We start from the raw sequence: 20,784 nt of genomic DNA on the forward strand, positions 1-20,784 counted from the left end.
TCATAGCTGTAATTTTGCTGCTGTTATGAATTGTAATGTAAATGTTTGATATATGGCCCTGTGAAAGGGTCATTAGACCCCCTAAGGGGTCACAAACCACAGGTTGGGAACCACTGTTTTAAGCAATATAAGTAACTTACAGGAGATTTGCAGTATGCTGGAGGATATAGACAGCTTTTTGTGCATACACTATACTGTTTAATCTACGGGGCATGTGTAGATTTGGTATGCATGGAGGGGAAGGGTTTGGGGGCAATCTTCACAAGTGCTATGCACTCATTCTCTGCTACTCAGATGAACAATGTGCATTTCTTCTGAAATCTTAAGGTGGATTTTTTTTTTATTTTCACAATTGCTACAAAAAGCATTACAGACATATTCAACTGTTGTTTGGGTTTCATGAAAATATCTTGATTGAGAGAGTCTTTCCAGGGTTGAGAAACTGTGAAGGGGCTGGTGCCAGTAATATACTGAGCATCTGTAGTGACATGTAGGCAAATGCCTAACAAATCTTGATCCATTCGTACTGTTAACTTTGCAAACACCTAGAATGATCCAGGGGTAAGGGGCTGAGGGATCCAGGGGTAAGAGGCAGAGTGATTCAGGGGTAAGGGGCAGAAGATTTCCACCATGGTAGTTTTTGACATGTCTCCAAACACATGGTGAAGAACTCAGTTTATTCTGATACGATTCATGTCTTGTGAGAATCAGATACACAGCAAAAAGAATGAAAAGGTCAAATGGCTTGAGTGAGTCAAATACTTCAAATGGGTCATCTTTTATCATCACCCACTGTGCATCTGATTTCTCAGGCTGTTTCTCCCGCAAAGACTTATTTTAATTGCTTTCTTAAGTATAAGTGTGTTGGACATGTGCACATGAGTGCAGCTGGCAGAAGAGAATGTCCACCACTTGAAGCTGGAGCTCCAGGCAGTTTTGAAACCAAATTTCAAGAGCAGTGTGTGCTGAACCAACTCTCCTGTCTTTCCTTGGGCAGGCATTTCCTTCCTTCCTTCCTTCCTTCCTTCCTTCCTTCCTTCCTTCCTTCCTTCCTTCCTTCCTTCCTCCCTCCCTCCCTCCCTCCTTTCCTCTCCCCCCTCTCTTTCTTTCGTTTCTAGAATTAGTTTGATTCATTGAGAGTTTATCCTCTTATTTGCTTTCTTCTAGTTATTTCTATGTCTAAAATGTGCTAAAACTTCTCAGGAACATCAGGGTTGGGTAGTACTATGTTCTTTCTGAGTGACCAGTTCTAACAGCTATGCCTCAATTTACAACCTAGCTGCTGCTTCAAGAACTGGGTTCTGGTGATGGTGTCATCATGGCATTTGATAACGTCCTGCAGAAACTTCTGGAAGAATACAGTAGCGATGACACAAGGAATGTGAAAGAAACCACCGAGTACTTGAAAACATCATGGATCAACCTCAAACAAAGGTAACTTGAAAACATGGGTGGGAACATGCTCATTGGCTGCTTGAGAATCCGATTTCCTTGGTGTTCTCATGGAAACAGGTTAGATATGTTAATACTATGAGTGTATTTTTTTTCTACTTTTAGATTGTGATAAACAAAGTACACATTATTAATGTCTCTGGATTTATTTTACAGTTTGTGTGTGCGTGTGTGTGCACGTGTATGTATGAGTGTTCGTGTGCATGTCTATGTGTGTGGTGTGCATGTGTATGTGTACTCCTGGGTGCTAAGCACTGGTGTTGAGGTCAGAGCACAGTGTGGAGGAGTTGGTTCTCTTTATCTACTATGTGTGTTCCGGAGATTGGTAGGCTTGGCAGAAAGCCCTCATCTACCTTGTTGGACTTGTAGATGTCACTTTTAGTTAGATTCTGTAAAGTGGTTCTGTGAACTCCATGAAGATTACGAGGGGAGAGCATGAACATGCATGTGTGCTAGATATATACTTAGGTTCCGGAAAGACATCTCAACAAATACGCAGCTCTGCCAAAAAGTTAAAACTAAGTGGCTGTCATCTTGTTATTTTTAGCAGCATAGTGTTCACGTCATGACACATTGTTTGGATAGATCCTGTAACTCAGATAGGGAGGAAGGTGAACTAAAAATAGCAGTCAATGAGATAATCTTTAAAGCTGTTTTATCCATGACCAGAAATTTCATGAGTAAGAAACATCTTTGTTTTCATTGTAAACAACCTCCCCTCCCCACCAAATTGACTGCTCACTTTGAAATGTGGAGTCTGCTTTGTTTAAGGCTTTTCTTGCCTTTGCTTTGTAAATATCTTCAGACAGCCCATAGCCACAGTTAAATTAGACGGAAGAGGCAATTAAAAATGAATTAAATTCCAAGGTGATCTTTCATTCATCAAAGTGGAGATGGCCACGGAGCCCCAGTTTTGTTGTAGTTGCAATATCTTGCTTTACTTCATTTCTTTCTGTATTATTTTAGAAATAAGAAATCATGTTAATATTTAGACATGATATAGATAATAATGTTATTTATACAGTTGGGAAAATACAGCAAAACTGGCTTTCGAGGTCCATCATTAGTGACAGCTAGGGTTTCTATATTGAAATTATGTGTGTTTCAAGTCTTTATCCTAAATGAACATCTCTCTGGAATATATATAAACCATTCCTTACTTTCTCAAGTAAGGTGTGAGGTTATATCAATCTTCTTTTGTGTTCTTGACATTGTTGGGTTTTTCTTTTTGTTTTTTTGAGACAAGGTTTCTCTGAGTAGCTTTGTAGACCAGGCTGGCCTCGAACTCACAGAGATCCGCCTGTCTCTACCTCCCCAGTGCTGGGATTAAAGGCGTGCACCACCAATGCCCGGGATTTTGTTGGTATAAAGACAAATTGAGAAGTTCCACAACCACTTTAGGCCAGTGTTTCTCAACTTTTAAAATTACCTTCCACAAGAAGCTTTTAGACTTCCTGCGCCCCCACTCCTCTGAAATTTTAATTAATTAATTAACTAACTAATTAATTACTTTGGGGGCAAAGTCTTACTAATTTAGCTCAGGCTAGGATCAAACTTTCAGTCTTCCTTCATCAGCCTTGAGGCTTTATTGATAACAGTGTACTGTGTGCCACTTCCATCCTTTGAACTTAAGCTTTAGAGAAAGACAGAAACAGGAGTATGTTTTTCTATGCCTACTCTGGGAGTAGATCCACTTAACACCTCCTTTGAGAACCCATGGTCTAACCTCACACTCCCACGTTCAGTTAAGTTAAATGCCATGTTCAAAGTCGCACAGAGCAGACAAATGATACTCCGTTAAGACTGAAGGCTGGCTATCCTATCCGTCCTCTGAAGTCTGTTCAAAGTCACACAGAGCAGACAAATGATACTCCGTTAAGACTGAAGGCTGGCTATCCTATCCGTCCTCTGAAGTCTGTTCAAAGTCACACAGAGCAGACAAATGATATTCCGTTAAGACTGAAGGCTGGCTATACTATCCGTCCTCTGAAGTCTGTTCAAAGTCGCACAGAGCAGACAAATGATACTCCGTTAAGACTGAAGGCTGGCTATCCTATCCATCCTCTGAAGTCATGGGTGGTCATCTTAACCTCCTGCCATCTGTTGTGAGTGCCTCTTGTGGTTTTAGTGTGTAGATCAGGGTGGCTTCTCATTGTCCTTTTCAGTAAGCACTTCACAGGCTCTCCAGTAAGTCTCCCAGCAGTCTTAAGAGACAGGAAGCTTCCTCATCAGCATGGCATTGACTGTCAATGGAAGCACAGAGATGGTAAACAGTTCACCAGGGTCACACAGCTCAACCAGTATAGCTGGGATTAGAATTCTGGCTCTTTTACCTACAAGGCCAAGCTCTTACTTTCTTTCTCAAGAGTTTAAGTTTTCTTTGTTATCAGAATGTCAGCTATTGCTAGTGAATCCTTGCTCTGTGACTTGCTCCTCAGATCTCTGTGATTCTATTTAGTGGTTCTTATCTGCACTGTATGTAGAGAACAGATGAGACTAAAGATATGGGAGGTTCCGTGAATAATATAGCACATGACCGTGCCATGCCGATGGCCCCCGGCAGACCATTATCATCGCTTCCTCTCACTTGGCAGCTGTATTTTGAGTATACATCATTGTCAGAACTCTGCAGAGGTGAAGGGGTATTATACTGACTTTGCAGCATTGTTAGTGGCTGTAATGTGTGCAATTTAATATTGGCTCTCAGTGGAAATGTTTGGTATGAATCGAAATCGACCATTCACATGTAAAGGTCCTCATTCCTTTACGTACAGTGTCAAAATTCCAACCAGCCCTGATAACAGAAAGCTGTCTTTTGATGTGAGGGTGTTTATTATAGTCTTTATGTAGCTCAGTGTGAATGGCTTCCTCCTAGTAGCATAAATATTACTGTTTGATCGCTTCCCCTAGCCTCCCTGGAGGTAATTAATCTGTAATATAGATACATCCATTCTCTAATGCACAAAAATTCTTAGTTTTTGTTTTTGCTTTTCTTTTTAATGCCAGTTAACTATTATGTGTTGCAAGTTTAGACAGTTGAAATGTGTTTGCACAAAGTTAAGCATCCCTTATCTGAAATGCTTGGAACTACAAGTGGTTTGAACTTGGGGAGACATAGTGACAGACATAGGCGATGACACTCAAATCTAAACGATATGAAATTTATTATGTTTCCAGTGTTCCTTGTAAAGTCAGGGAGTGTAGCTCGTTTGAGGCCTTCTACCATTCCAGCACCTTAATTAATTAATAAAACTTCATATGTACCTTATACATGAAACCTGAAGGTAAATTATATAATATGTTAAGTAGTTTAAAAAAGTAAAAACAGAATTTTCCAATGTGGCACCATGTTATTCTAATATGTATTAGATTTCTGAGCATTTCAGGTGTTTGGTTTGGTAATAACCAATTTATAGCCAGTTCTGGAGTGTGAATGCCTGATTTGGGTCTGAATGGTTACTTAGCTCTACATATAGGCTCTACAAAGATAAAATAACATTTCTGTGCATGTGTGTGTGTGTGTGTATGTATGTGTGTGTATGTATGTATGTGTGTATGTACATATATACATATACACATATAGGTATGTATATGTGAATGGGCATATATATGCATGTTTGTGTATATAGATAAATTACGTACTATAGATAGAATTATCCATGCTGAAAGATTATAAAGGAAATCAGGTACTGTAGCTGTATGCTATGGCTTCTCAAGAGGCACTAATTATGGAATTTTTCCTTGTCCTTACCCCACAAGGTCCTGTTCTCCTCTGCCTATTTTAAGGCATTTCCAGGATGGTACAGGGAGAGCAGAGAGCCCGGTGTGAGGTATCTGACAGTCCTTGGTTAAAGTCTCACCATATGTATCTACCATCTGTGTGGACTCTGAGCAGGTTATGTCATCTCACTGAGTGTCACACACACACACACACACACACACACACACACACACACACACACACACACACACACACACACACACACACACACCCTGGTTCTAAAGCGGAGAACCTGTCTGATGTGTAGAACTACCGTGAGATCCAGCGTCACATATAAGCGTTCTTGGTGCCTGGTTTGTGCTCCACAAAAGGTGGCCCAGATGATCACCGTGCTGCCGAGTCTTCCTTGTAAGCCATCAATCGCGCTTCACAGAGCTTTGTGTGGCTGATGCGCAGAAAGTGGAGTGTGTAGCCGCTTGTTTGTCATTCTGAATGGTCTCTGCTGATCCTAATGATAGAGTGTGGGATTAGCTGCTTTAATGGATGCATTAGTGATGCACTCAGTCTTTATTAGTAGATGAGACTTCTTTAAAAATCCAGTCATCTTGGTTAGTGAAATCATCATACTTGCTTAATTTATGTTATATTCAAGTGCTTTGTACACTATTCTGGGAAGAAAAGAGTAGAAAACTTGAAAGACTGCTATTTGATGGGGGAGCCCTGCATACAGTTCAAATTGAAAAGAGGAATAACTATTTTTTTTTCTTTTGGGATAGTACTGTCTTTTTCATTCATACTCATGGATTGAATGTAGTTTGCATGGATTGGTAGAAGTTGTGTGAACTCTGAAGATTGAGTCTGTGGACTGGGGATATAGCTCAGTTGGTGGAGGGCTTGTCTAGTGTGCATAAAGCCCTGGGTTCGATTCCCAAGTGCCTCATAAACTGGGTTTGACAACCATCACTTGTAATCTTAGCAGTCAAGACGTAGGGACAGGGAGGTTAAAGGACCAAGGACATCCTCCTTTACACGCAGGAGTGTGAGCAGCATGGAACATACGAGACTCGGACTACAAAGATTGCGTTTGTTAGCCTCTGGATCTTGATTACTTTCCCAGTGTGCTTTGTTGCGTATCTCCAAGCTTTGGTTTCCTTTCCCTTTCTCAGTTAGTGCTTGCTTATCGTCTCTGTAAATTAAGCAAGAATGATGTGTTCTTCTCAAGCACGGCCCATTCTTCAGTTTGGTCAATACCTTTTAAGAGTGATCAATGAAAGCTATCATAATGGATTACCACTCATACCTGACTTTGGCCACGCTCAGCCACTGAGCTCTTAAAAGGAACAGCTGTCACTCTTAAGTGCAGGTAACCTTTTCCTTCTCAACCTATTCACCTGTATGAGATTCAGAGGTTTGTGTCAGCGGACTTGTTTGATCCTCTTGAAGGTAACTTCTTTCCCTGATTGTCACCTTTAGCTTTCAGTCTCTTTCTTTTGTTCCTGTCACTAGCATTGACAGAAGTATAAAAGTTAATACTCTTCTATGTTTTTCTGTTATGTAATATTCCATGTATTTTTTTTTCTGCTCTTGAGAAAACACATGCTTCATGAACACCATTTGTGTTGCACGCTGAGAATGTTCTCATGTTCAGTTTGAATCAGGTTCCTTCACGCAGACATTTTTCTCAGTTCTGTGTCAAATACACTAGAGGGCTAACAGGCATGGCCTTTGTCTTTTCCTTCATTTGTTTCTTTTTTAATTCCTTCAGTGAATTAATCATTTAATTAAAGAACAACTCATTAGCCTCTAGCTGACCAGGCTCTATGAGAGTCCCAAAGAATCAACCTTAACTATATTTGTACCTGCCTCCAAAAATCTTTCTGTAAGGAAACCATGTAGTATGGGAGAAGTTGGGGTGGAGTGGGACACCCAAAAATCATAGGAGGTTGTTTGGGAGCTGTAAAAAATCGTCAGTGCAGTGTAAAAACGGGACTTAGGAAGCTTGGGTAATTGAAAGAAAGCAAACATCAGAAGCGATGCTTAGCTACTTCTGGGGGTTAAGAAGAGCTGAAGAAAGTTCCAGAATAAGCAGCATCTGTAAAAGTTATTGGGTCTGAGGTGTCAGGGGAGAGGGGAGCAGAGGCCAGATATGAACTTTATAAAGCATGGGAGTTTCGATGACGTGAGTGCAACGGGAATCTATTGGAGTGGTGACATGAGTTCAGTGGTGAGCTATTGGAGTGATGAGCATGGGACTGATACTGTTTGTATTGATTCAAATTTAATCTCTGTAGGTCTCACTTTGAGAATAATTCCCTGGGGTAAAAAGAATAATTGTGAAGAGCAGAAAGGGAGTGATTGCTGGGTCTGGTTTAGAAATCGGGACATTGCGGACTGTTGGATACAGCCATGGATATTGCAGACTCCATCTGTGCTTTGGACATTGCTTTGGTGGGTTAGTGATCTGGTTTGATGCAGTGGGAATAATAAAATATTGAATTTTATAACAGATATTGACCACCGAACTGGGAGACACTGTATGTTTGGGGAGGAAAACAGTATGGAGGTGAGAAAGTTTAAATAATTTGTAGAAACAATTTTTTTTTAATTAAGGAGAAGTTTGCTATGGAGAGGGGCAGCCAGATTGGACAGGAATAGGGAAGAAATGAAGGCATGGTAATTTTGGGGTTTAGGATTCCAGTTTCAGTGAAGGCCAGGCGAGGGCTTGATCTGAGGAGACTGAGGTCAGGGCAGCTGGCTGATTGTTCAGTAGGAGCTCCAGGACTTGATGGAAGATGCCTTTGGAAGGTGGACTGGAGCATGTTGGGAAAGGTTAGAATGGTAAGATATTGGCTGATTAGTGAAGACAAGCATGAGCAGTGATCTAGTTTAAATAAACAAGTAAGTAAATAAAAAAAGATGTAGAGAGATACACAGCCTCTCATGGAAATAAATGTCTGGATGATCCATCTTCTTCCTTCCTTCCTTCCTTCCTTCCTTCCTTCCTTCCTTCCTTCCTTCCTTCCTTCCTTCCTTCCTTCCCTCCCTCCCTCCCTCCCTCCCTCCCTCCCTCCCTCCCTCCCTCCCTCCCTCCCTCCCTCCCTTCCACTTATTTATTGTTGTTGGCAATAGCAGCCCTAGGGGGAGGTAGCTGTTCTGATCTGTTAACTATGCATCGCGAGTTGGAGGCAGGGACTCTTTAGCCATTTGAGTGGTCTCATATTAGTATCTTAGCACACAGTCTCCTCCCCTCAAGCCCCATGGAATGCATTTGTAAATGTCTTGGTAAAGACCCAGTCTCTGTGTAGCAAGGACTGGTCACCAGAGGACCACAGGGTATTTCAGCAATACCCACTGTTAACTTGCTTTTCCCCCACAGTATGTATTAGAATGTATTTCAGAAAAAAAATGTTAATTTTGTTTTCAAGGGAATAAAATCCTAAGAAATGACTTCACTCTATGTTTTCCACCTGCCACTCAGACTAGTGTACCATTTTCTACTCGGAAAGAAATAAATACAATTAAATCTTACACCACTGTAGAGGTCACCTTTTAAAACATCAAAATTATCCTTTCCTAAACTCCTTTTGCGTTTTGTAAAAAAGTCCCATATTTGTAAGAATATTTTCTTTGACAATTATAAGTAATATGCAACCTTCATTGAACAGCATATTACATTTTATAGCTGAAAATATCAAATATTGCCTAACATCCTTTAAGTGACATTTTCAAAAGCCTGCCATGTGGGTGGCCATATTTTATGTTATAAAATGGCCTTCGGCTTATTTTATAGACTAGCACAGCGAGTTTTATTACATATATCATGTGAAAGCTAAGAGTACATATTTTAGAATATCCTAGTTCCTTTAATATAAACTATCACAAATCTGTCACCATGGATGTCCTTACACAGCTTCTATGTGAAACTATTTCTATTTTCTCTGTGTCTTATAGTCACTTATTTCCTTTGTTTGAAGCATAAAAATATTTTAGCTAAAGTCCCCCTTAGTAGACTTCAAATGTTATATCTTACATGTTTTCATCCTATTATTATTAATATGAATTTTGTATGTTTACAGGTTTACATTTTTTTAAAAGTTCCCGCCTTTGTCTTCTAAACAGTCATTTCCTAAAGTTATACTCCTTCTCTTTATCCACTCACCTTTTTCCCAGGATTTCCTCGACCTCTTTCTGGTCTTTTCTGAGACTCAGCCAATTAAGAGTTGGGCTGAGTGGGAGCTCGATTCCCCAGAACCTATGCTTTTAAAAAAGTAAAAATAGTCACACATGGTGGTGTGTACCCGCAGTCTATAGGTAGAGATAGGTGGACCCCTGCGGCACGGTAGCCAGCTAGGGTAGCTTACATGGGAAGTCTAGGCCGGTGAGAGACTAAAGTAGGGGGCATCTCAGGAATGGCATCGAGAATTTGCCTTTTAGCTTCCTCACACACGTGTGCCTGTGCGCACACACATAGGTACGCTGGAAACCCAGATGAATATGAGTTCAGTAGTCGTAGGAGCCCTAGGATGGATGCCTCCCAGCCTTTGCTGTCTGCACTCTGTTCCTGTTTCCATGGGTAACATGTCATGTACAAGTAGAGACTCCTTAGTGATGTGAAACTTGTAGCTAGCATGGGGCAGCAATGGAGGAAGTCTTGCCTCAGCTTCAGTCATCGTAGCGATGAGTTGTGCAGTTTGAAAAAGGACCCCTGGAGTGTCTGCAGTGCCTCTCTCATGCTTCTAGCCCAATCTCCTCATTTTAAGGATGGAACAAATAAGTCAAAAGTTTTAAATTATTCACCTTAAGCCGTGTATCTGGTAAATGACAGAGGAGGCAAAATTAGGTCTTTTTCTTCCGAGGGTAGCCTGCAAGGGGTATTAAAGGTAGATTATTAGCTTCCCTGGTTAATTGTAAGTGTATAGTTCCGAACCTCTAAGTTTAATCTTATTTTTATGATAAATCACCTATAGTTCCTTGAAATTGGATAAATGATATTTATAGTATCCAGTATACCACACCAGCATTGGATCTAATTTTAGAAGTAGGAATTTAATAAACTAGGCGGGACTAACTGAGCTGTATTCTCCTAGAAGCTTTATATAAATTAACTTCAGAAATCAGAACACAAAGTGACGTATATACACAGACTGTGACAATTGCCTTTTGGTTCCAGGAATTGGGATTGTGCGTGCAGTAGGCAAGCATGCCACCGCTGAGTTACATACACATATTCATATGTCCTCCACTATAATTCATTAGAGTAACATAAAAATCATTTGGACTTTTATAAACCGAGTTTAAATTTCAATGTTCTTTTTTTAAAATTAGAAAGTTTACTGTTTGCGTGTATGCGTGTTACATGCCTCTGTGTGTGTGTGTGTGTGTGTGTGTGTGTGTGTGTGCATGCGTGCGTGCGTGTGTGTCCATATATGTTCACGTGGAGGGCAGAAGAGACCATCAGAAGTCTTCCTGTATTGTTCTCTGTCTTATTCCCTTGAGGCAGAGTCTCTCACAAAACCTTTGTTTCTTTTGTTTTATTGGAAGTTAGTATTTGCCTTGTTTTTGAATGCATACTTTTCTTGTTCTCTTGCTAATTCATCTCATATCTTTTTGATAGACCAACGGTGTAAATTTCCACAAAATTTACCTGTTAAGCAATCTGTCACTTCTAATATCTTGAAGACATCTTTCCTCAGCCATGTTTTCTGTGCTTGTCTGTACCCATCATACTAAGTATGTCCATTCTTTTTTCTTCCAGTAATTTCTTTCTTGGCTTTCTATGGTTTGATTTTTCCATTTTTTTTCATTCTATGATTGAGTGATTTGTTCATGTATTACCATAAAATATTCCATCGATCAGTTCTTCCTTCATATGATGAGCCATGGTGTCCTTTCTATAGTCTGAATAATGATATTCTAAACATTTGTGCATGACATGTAATTTCATTTTCCTTGGGTCTAAATAAATAGGACTAAAATTTTTAAAATTAAGATTTATTTGTGTGAGTGTTTATCTGTCATCTGTTTGCCTGTCTGCATAGAGGCCAGAATAGGAAGTATATCCCTTGGAGCATTTGTGAACTTGTTGCTTGCTGGGACCTAAACTCCCATCATCCAGAATGTTCATTAAGCACTCCTAATCATGGGTCCATCCATCTTTACAGCCCAGTACCCCTGTTTAAAATGATTTGTCTGTTTTCTCATCGTATATTTTTGAGGTATATATGTTAAATGTTGACTATACAGGTGTGTATCTTTTCCAGTTCAAATAATTTCCAGTGTTCTAGTTTTGATGATGAACTAATGAAACATTCATAAAAGCTTATTTGTCCAGTGTCTTCCAAATATTATTAAATATTAAATTAATATTATTAAATATTATTGTGGTATTAAATGTATTAAATCAAATATTATTAAATCAACTTGTATTTACTTGCACCAAAATTTATTAGTTTCTTTGTAGTGTTGGGGATTGGACCCAGAGCCTTATGAATATTAGCCAAGTGCTTTATCATTGAACTGCACACATTAGCCCTTACATTATTTGTTTTAAATCTTAAATATTTCATTTGATTTTGCTCTTTCCCATTCAGTTAGTGGTATATGAATATCTATTGATATTGCCTTTAATTGACATCTCTTTTAAGGCAGCCTCTAGATATTGGCATAAATCTATAAGAGACTATATTAATGTCAACTATGATATATAAAATGCAGCCATAGTTATTTTATGGTGTGGTATAGTTTTGTTAATATTTCTTTGTCTCTGTGTTGGTATCTCACAAATCACTTAAGATTTCCTTAAGGAACATTTTAGACCCACAGGTAAAGAAATCACAGTTACATTTGGTGACTTAAAGAGCGACAGTTCCTCCGAGGTTAGCTGTTGATTTTGTCTTAGGTACAGGTAATGTGCGATGTCACCCGTTAAGTCACAGAATTGTGTCTGTCTTGTCATTTCTTTCAGCATCGCTGACAGACAGAGTGCCTTGGAGACCGACCTGCGGACAGTGCAGACTTCTCGTAGGGACTTGGAGAACTTTGTCAAGTGGCTTCAGGAAGCAGAGACCACAGTGAATGTGCTCGCAGATGCCTCTCAGCGGGAGAATGCTCTTCAGGACAGTGTCCTGGCCAGGCAGCTCAGACAGCAGATGCTGGTGAGTGTGTGGGAATCCATGAGCAGCAGTCTCCAACTGCAGCCCATGTGGCCACCTGTACATTGATTACTCTTCCAAGGTGAGGCTGTCCACTCATTCCATTATGGAATCAATGCTGTCCTGTGAATAACTGATTCTTGGATATGGTCTGCATAATACTGTTATTAGGGTAAAGTAATTATTTTATGGAAGTAATAATTGTGTATTTATAGGTAGAGACTCAAGGTTGCTTGGTTTTCTGTCATTTTAAGCCCTTTGTACCATTAGTGTTACTGAGTACTAAATTATAAGGGCATTTCTCCTTCATATTAATGGGGAATTATTATAAAGTATTACATTATTACTATACTTACTATCAATGGATATAATGTTCATTTTATTTATGAAACACTTATTATAAATACTTGCAATAGAAGCTTCTAATCTCTGTGATTCATTTAGAGCCAGGACTCTTAGGCTCGAAGGCATTATATATATATTATATATATTATATATTATAACTATGGTTACATATGTATTTTGAGGTTCATATCTCATTCTAAGAAATGTGATATTTTAAAAAATATTTTATTTTATTTACATTGGTGTTTTGCCTGCATGTAGCCTATATAAGAATGTCAGATTTTGGAGTTACAGACAGATATTAGCTGCCATGTGGTTGCTGGGAATTGAACCCTGAGGAGTAGGGGGAGGGAAAACTGCAGTTGATATGTAACATATGAGAAAAGAATAAAGTATTTTTTAAATTAGAAATAATTGTCATTAAACATGTTAAAACATGGGTGCTGTGGCTTGGCCCTTCCTCCATACAAATGAAAAAAAAAAACCCTCACACAAAATGAGTTTGTAAAACATCTTTTAAAGCGAATCTGTTGAGAATGGGCTTATATATAACTCATCCTTATGTGTGAAGACTGCTACTGCCTCATGGTGAGGTTAGAAAGAGTCAGAGGCTGGGAAGAGGGACCTAGCGGGCAACGTGTTTGCTGCAGAGGCATAAAGACCCGAGTTTGGATCCCTTGTACTCATCTAAAGGCCCTACTGTGGTGGTAGCCTGATGGTCTTGTGCTGTGTCTGTAGCTCAAGCTGTGGGCAAGAGGCTAGATACAGGTGATCCCAGGGACTCAGTGTCCAGTAAATCTACCATGCAGTATGAACTCCAGCTTGAGTGAAAGATTGCGTTTCAAAAAAAATGATGGGGTGTCACCCTATACCTCCGCAGATGGCCAAGTACCGCCACAAACATACTCGTATACAAAGGCACCAACCCCCCAACACAAATAAATTTTAAAAAAGAAAGGAAAAGCAAATATCAGGGAAATCGCCTGTTTGCTCATTGCGTATTGCTTATTCATTGCACACTACTTTTGTGACTTGGCGATGAGTGTGACCATGAAAGCATCACAGTTAAATGTGCCCTTTTGTTTCACCATCTCTATTCTCAGAATGTGACCATTAATGTGAATTGCTTAAATATCGTCTGGATTTTAGGAGGCTGTAGTAGGCTTTCGGTGTGGGTAAATGGTAGACTATATTGCTTTTATGATTGAAGGAACTATAAGTTTGAGCTACACATAGCTACTTAATTTATGTAATGGTGTTAATTTCAGTGCTACTTAGACGATGCACTCCAGTGAGCAACAACTTACAGTGTGGAAAGAAGGTTTCAAATGAACCCTGTTAATGACTACCACCACCAGAACACAGGCCCATTGCAGAGTCTAATGAGGTTTTCTCACACATTTTCTCTGAGGATATATTCTTACCATAGCTCCAGCTCCTCTCAATATTTAATGAATATTCAAGCTATGGGAGAAATAAATTTAAATAGAAATGGTGGGAATCTTTTAAATAAAAATAACTAAGCTGAGGATTACTTGTCTCACGGCAAACAGTGACAAGCCAAGAGGCTGCTGGCTAAAATATGAAAAGATAATGTGTACAGTAATTGCTTCTCAAAAGTAATGTAATGTTGCCGAAGTAGTCTGTTTGGGTTTGTGTGAAGGAGAGCCTTTGCTAACAGCTGAGTCAGATATCTGTTTATCTGAGGGTAAATGTGCAGTTGTTTGTCTTCAGGATTTTGTACCATGGCCATTTACATGATTGTCACCTTTTGGTCCTATATTGGATGCTCTTTTTTACATCTTTCCCTCTCTTTTACTTAAAAAAAATATATGTACATAAACATATATATAATTGCATGACTTTATTTTGTATATTATTCTTATTTGTGTGAATGATTTCAAATGGAAACCTGCTCAAAAATGGAAAAGTGTGTGAAGAAACCAGAGAGGACCTGAAGTCATAACGTAAATTTACTGGTGTTGAGCTACTGGTAGGGTTGGGCCACCTGCGATTTCTGTGTAAGGTACAGTGATGAGTTCAACATGTTTGTGTTGCATGATCAGGGATGGATGGATCTATCCTGTCAGTCATCATCCATCCATCCATCTATCCACCCATCCATCCATCCATCTATCCACCCATCCATCCATCCATCCATCCATCCATCCATCCACCCATCCATCCATCCATCCATCCATCCACCCATCCACCCATCCATCCATCCACCCATCCATCCATCCATCCACCCATCCATCCATCCACCCATCCATCCACCCATCCACCCATCCATCCATCCACCCATCCATCCATCCATCCATCCATCCACCCATCCACCCATCCATCCATCCACCCATCCATCCACCCATCCATCTATCCACCCACCCATCCATCCATCCACCCATCCATCCATCCATCCATCCATCCATCTATCCACCCACCCATCCATCCATCCACCCATCCATCCATCCACCCATCCATCCATCCATCTATCCACCCATCCATCCATCCATCTATCCACCCATCCATCCATCCATCTATCCACCCATCCATCCATCCATCCACCCATCCACCCATCCATCTATCCACCCATCCATCCATCCATCCATCCACCCATCCACCCATCCACCCATCCATCTATCCACCCATCCATCCATCCATCTATCCACCCATCCACCCATCCATCTATCCACCCATCCACCCATCCATCTATCCACCCATCCATCCATCCATCTATCCACCCATCCATCCATCCATCCATCCATCCACCCATCCATCCATCCATCCATCATCATTTGCCCTGAGATGACATGTTTACTGGTTATGTTTGATTCATGTCTTGTGCCAAACCAGATCACAAGCCACAGGTGTATTTCCTGTAGATATACCATGCCCAGTTTAAAGATGATCTTGGATACATTTCAATAAAGAAGGGCTTGGAAGCATAATGTCAGATGAAGACTTTCTGGGCCCATGATTTGCAGCATTCCTTTCCTGCTAAGGACAGGCTATCGTTTGGATTCTATGTTTTGGATTTTCTCCTCCGCAGAAGTTTTCTGGCAAGAGAAAACTTAATCTTGAGGACTTGAAGGAAAGAGAAGCTCTTTGAGAGCCAAATAGTACATGGCACCTGGCAACGTATCTTATGTTTAATTTGCTGGTGGTGGGCAATGTCATCAAGGGGATTAAACATGACAGTGATGTGTTGAAGTCGGACTTACAGGAATCTAGCTGACAATGAATCTAGCGTTGTTAGGAATGGATCTGCAATCCGTGACAGCACCAACAACAGGGAGCCTGCTAATATACTCAGGTAGCCATGCATGCCAGAAGTGACAGTAGCAAGAACTACAGCACTGTTGTGAGTCTAAGGCTTTGGTTGGGACAGAGTGAAGACAAGATTGTGTGTGGTGGCCTGGGGTGAGGTTGAGGACCAGGAGAAGGAGGGGTCAGAGCAAGAGCACAAACATGTTTGGAGTGTGGAGGGATGGCAAGTTCTCTTTTGATTAAACCACAGTGAGATGTTTGAATAGCATCCAGGGGAAGATGTTGAATTTGGCTATTTGTTTATTCACTTACTTACTGCTTTTAAGGAGACGGTGTTATTGATTCAAAAACCAATTTATTAGTTGGCACATTCATCTTAATTTTCTTAGCCACTGTCTAGGACAGTCATTTTAATTGCAATTACATTTTTAATTTAAGCTCTGAATTTTAGCAGTATCATGAGAAGCTTTGTTTCTTTTCTGGATAAACTTCTGAGTGTCTTTGGGCTTTTGGAGTGGGCATGAGAATTTTCTCTGAAAGATTTTGTGGTTTAGAATCTTTGCGTTGTCCTGTCCTGCGCTTGCTGCTAGCTTGGTTTTTCTCTTCTGTCTCACAGAAGAAGTCTTTCCAGATCATCCAACTCTTCCCCTGTGCCCAGCAACATCTCCTTCATCCGCTGGCTCTGGGACAGGGAATATTCAAGTGAAGCATCCCCAATAAAACAATCTGAAACCAAAATACTCTAAAATCCATAAGTTTTTGAATGCTGACATGATGCCCCCACACTATGACATTTTGTTCCATGCACAGAATCAATAATAAGGTGTGTGTGAAATGCATTTGACGGTGGTGTAAAGGCTTGGATCCTATCTGTGGGATATCTCATTGTGTTTGTGCAAATACATTAATCCATAATGCAAAATAATTCCTGAAGCCCCAGACACTCCTGGTCCAAGCATTTCAGATGAAAGATGCTCAACTTGTAACTTCATGCTTTTATAGCAGATCTTCTGCCTGTGAGTCACATACTGCACTGAGTATTTACAGTCTGTAATTCTTTTTTTTTTTTTTTTGTATACTCAGAGATAGCTACTGTCAATGTAGGGCATATACTGCCTCAGAAATCCACGTTTCCCTTTAGGATCGCTCCCCATTCTCAACCCTCCAATCTCTTGACCCCCACCCATCACTCATCTGTTTCTTCCTATTTGCCTAAGAACTTACCATTTTAAATTATGACAATGGACTGTTTCTGGCTTTGGCAGCCTCACCAGAAGGAGGCAGTATAGATCCTCGACAGGGAGCTGATGGAAAATATACACAGGCTGAGGCCCCCCAAGACTTCCCTATAAACCAGCTCTGTTAGACCCAGTCTAAGACTTTAAGTCACACTAGCATGAAGGATGAGGAGACAGGGGAAGGAAAAGAAAAGAAGAGGTTGGTAGAAATGTCCCTTTTCTGTTACAGGATAAGAACATCAGGGGGAGCTGAATGGGCAGTGTTCTCAGGGAGATTAGAGTAGGCAGGACCTTGATAATGAGAAACATTCAGGATTCCTTCCTGGCTGTGCCCTTTTACCCAGTCACTTAATTATCCTGTAATATTATGGTCCTCTAAGACACTGTACCCAAATTGGTATCACGTGAAATATGTCTCAGACATGTATACACACATGCATAAGTAAACTCTCTCTCTCTCTCTCTCTCTCTCTCTCTCTCTCTCTCTCTCTCTGTCTCTCTCCCTCCCTCCCTCCCTCCCTCCCTCCCTCCCTCCCTCCCTCCCTCCCTCCCTCCCTCCCTCCCTCCCTCCCTCCTCCCTCCCTCCCTCCCTCCCTCCCTCCCTCCCTCCCTCCCTCCCTCCCTCCCTCTCTCTCTCTCTCTCTCTCTCTCTCTCTCTCTCTCTCTCTCTCTCTCTCTCTGTACTGGCCCTGCATTTGACATTATGCAATTGTCATCTTGAATTTCCTATTCGTGGAATTAAAACAGCTTCATGACAAACAAAATGAGTGTCACGAATCAGAGGGAGACAGAGGAGTTGGCCATGCTCTGTAGGCAGTTGTAGGCTTCTCTTTATTAACTTGGCTGTTTACTTACAAGGGTCCTATTTGATTTCTAGAATGGTTTGCTCTTATGCAGGGACCTGGAAGCCCACCTTTTGGCTCTGCCTTTGTGACTCGGGTAAACCTGTATGCCTCCATAAACATGTTCAGTTTTGTTTTAGATGATGCTGTGGCCAGACTGCCCCAAGACGATTTGTTAGCACTGAGTATGTGTGCTTCGGTCCTTCACAACAGATCCCTCTGTGCTCCCCAGTATTTCTGCTCATCCTGCAAGCACAGCCTGAGCTGGGTTGCAGGAGTGCTAGCATCCCTCGGTAGAGCAGCAGGCTCACTGATACTCCATCTCCTCATGTAAACCAGCTATCAGGCATGCACCTTGGCAGTGGTGGCGGCGGCGGTGCTCACTCTCTGTCCCCTGGGGAAGTCGGTTCTGTATCTTCAGCTTTAGTGTTTCACTTAATACCCTCTTGGCTCAGGAGCGCTCTCCTTCCTCGCAGCCGGCAGAGCTTGGCTTCCCTGCAACTTGCTTCATTTCTGGCCACGCCAGGCTGAGCCGGTTCTGGCTGTGAGCATCTGCTGGGGGCTGTCTGGGTGGCGTTCGTTCGTCAGTGTTTTTGTCAAATCAAGAAGTTGACGGAATCCCAGCCTCCTTTTCTCTGGAACCTTAATCCCCCTCCCTGTATCTTTCAAATGCGTTTCTGGAACCGAGCATGCTCAAGAGAATTGGCAAATCATTGTCCAGTGACCGGGAGGAAATGATTGCTGCTCTTCATTTATAATGCAAATTCTGAGGAGTCTTCAGAAGTGTGGTAAACTTAAAATGATGGCCGTGGTGAGAACGTCTCTGCAGAAAGTTGTGGTTTTGTTACATCGTTTACAAAGGATGGCTGTTTCCTCTCCGCGCTACCAGAAGCTGTGTAAGGTAACTGATTGGAAACAGGGAGTCGGGTGTCTAGCGAATCCAGTGTTGCCTGGCTAGGACTTACTCCTCTTTCAGGCTCGTATGAAGGAAAGGAAGAACTCCCTTTCCTGGTAACCGATCACAAAAGCTGTTAAGAGGCATCACTTCCTTCAGATTTATTTATTTACTTATGTGCTGTTTTAGTGCATACTCTATTTTATCATTCACAACCTTGTCTTCTGAGATGGACTGTTTGGAGAAAAATGTGACAAACTATTTTAGTTAAGACTTGTTACCTCTGGGGTGCTTTGCAATATCTTAATATTTCAGGACACATTAATCCAGTGCTAAGGTATAGCAAAGTCAAGCAGAGAGCTTGACAGGATCTTCAACAGACTGCTTAACATGTTCATCTTTTCATAGCTGATTTTTTTTCTAATTAAGAAGAGTAATGCCCATTTTCAAAACAAGGTTAGCCCCATCAAAAACATTTCTTGTATTCTTGAAATCTCTGCATGTTAAGTTGAGGAACTCTATTTTCTGTGGACCAGTGGGTTAAGTAGTGTTTTAGGATGTAACTTGTTTGATGTAACATTTGAAGTACAGTCATTCTAAACACAAGCTTCCTGTGTTGTTTTGGGGTTGGTATTTGTTATTGCCCATGATTTTATGTTATTCAGTGTTCATACTGTCTCATTACTTTTATAAAAATGAGATGATGTGATGTAAAGGTAAGATTATAACAGAGGTTGATTTTTATATCATTACAGTACCATGCTTTCTCCCTGTAAAATTTTCTTAATATGTGTCTAAAGGAGGAATCTTGCTGTTCTTCAAAAGGTCAACTGATCTATAATTGGAAAATTTGCCCCTTGTGATGTTATTTTTCTGATGACATAAAATTTGATGTGTCTGAGCACCTAGACTCTGCCTATAAGGCAATGAATGGGAGTTGGGAAGCTGTGTTCTGCTTATTTGATTTTATCATATTGTTTTGTCTTACAGTTCAATTTAATGCATCTCTGCTCAGAAACTTACTTTTAAAAGTATAATTTAGGAAACAGACTGGGGTAGTGGGACATGCTTTGAAGAAATACTTAGTGGTATTTTCATTTGTATTATTTAAAACTTGACCCAACTTATAAATTCAGTTGTAAAAGTATACAACTGACTGTTAGATATGTTGTGATTTCATCTACTTCAAAGAATCATTGTGTTTTAGTAACATGTTCACATTCTCTACAAAGCCAGTTTTGATAATAGAGAAGAGAAACTAACCCACTAATGTGTATTATTTCATTTTTAACTATCAGTATAGATATATGAATCATCAATGTATGTTAGTTTTTAAAAGGCTAACAGTATACATGTATGAAGTAAAAAAAAGCTATGTAATTTTTCTCATCTATTTTCATGTTACTTTTACCAATGCAGAGGAGTTTTTGAGTCATATGGCCACAGGATGAGTTTGACTCCATACACAAAGCAAAATTCAGGTGCTGGAGAAAGCTCCGACTAGTTTCATGATAAAACCCTCTGTAGCACTTGTCAAGTTCCTGAAGTCCTGGGAAGTTTGCTTACAGCATTAGTCTTTGGGAAGATTTACTGATATATATATAATTTCTCAAAATGCCTTAGATTTAAATATGCAGCAAGAGTATTACTTTCTGGAAACCTGAAGTTGTCTTACTTGCAATTGAAATTTATCTTTCATATATTCTCTTTACATTTGTGAAATTAGCTTCAGCTCAGATACTGCAATGGGAGACACACAGTTCCAGTACTTTCCAGTAGGTGTCAATGTAAGGCAGTGATATATGAGATGTGGGGACTCCAGACAGGGAAGTGCCATGATGGGGATTACTATGAATAAATGAACAGGTATATT

General features: G+C 40.5%; 1 protein-coding gene across 7 annotated transcripts in view; it reads left to right on the plus strand.

The window, feature by feature from the left end:
• Positions 1 to 20,784, plus strand: part of Utrn (utrophin) — a 485,772-nt gene that overhangs the window by 238,385 nt on the left and 226,603 nt on the right. For 6 of the 7 annotated variants that reach the window (XM_021224511.2, XM_005065869.4, XM_040758232.1 and 3 more), the window contains 2 exons: positions 1,280 to 1,434; positions 12,138 to 12,327. In XM_021224511.2, the coding sequence (XP_021080170.1) occupies positions 1,280 to 1,434; positions 12,138 to 12,327 (345 nt within the window). Of the gene's footprint in view, positions 1 to 1,279; positions 1,435 to 12,137; positions 12,328 to 18,234; positions 18,918 to 20,784 lie in introns of those variants that run through there. The other variant, XM_013127298.3, reaches the window with a different exon arrangement.

This window comes from Mesocricetus auratus, unplaced genomic scaffold, assembly GCF_017639785.1.
Source record: "Mesocricetus auratus isolate SY011 unplaced genomic scaffold, BCM_Maur_2.0 Super-Scaffold_100018, whole genome shotgun sequence".
In the NCBI taxonomy this organism is placed as follows: Eukaryota; Metazoa; Chordata; class Mammalia; order Rodentia; family Cricetidae; genus Mesocricetus; species Mesocricetus auratus.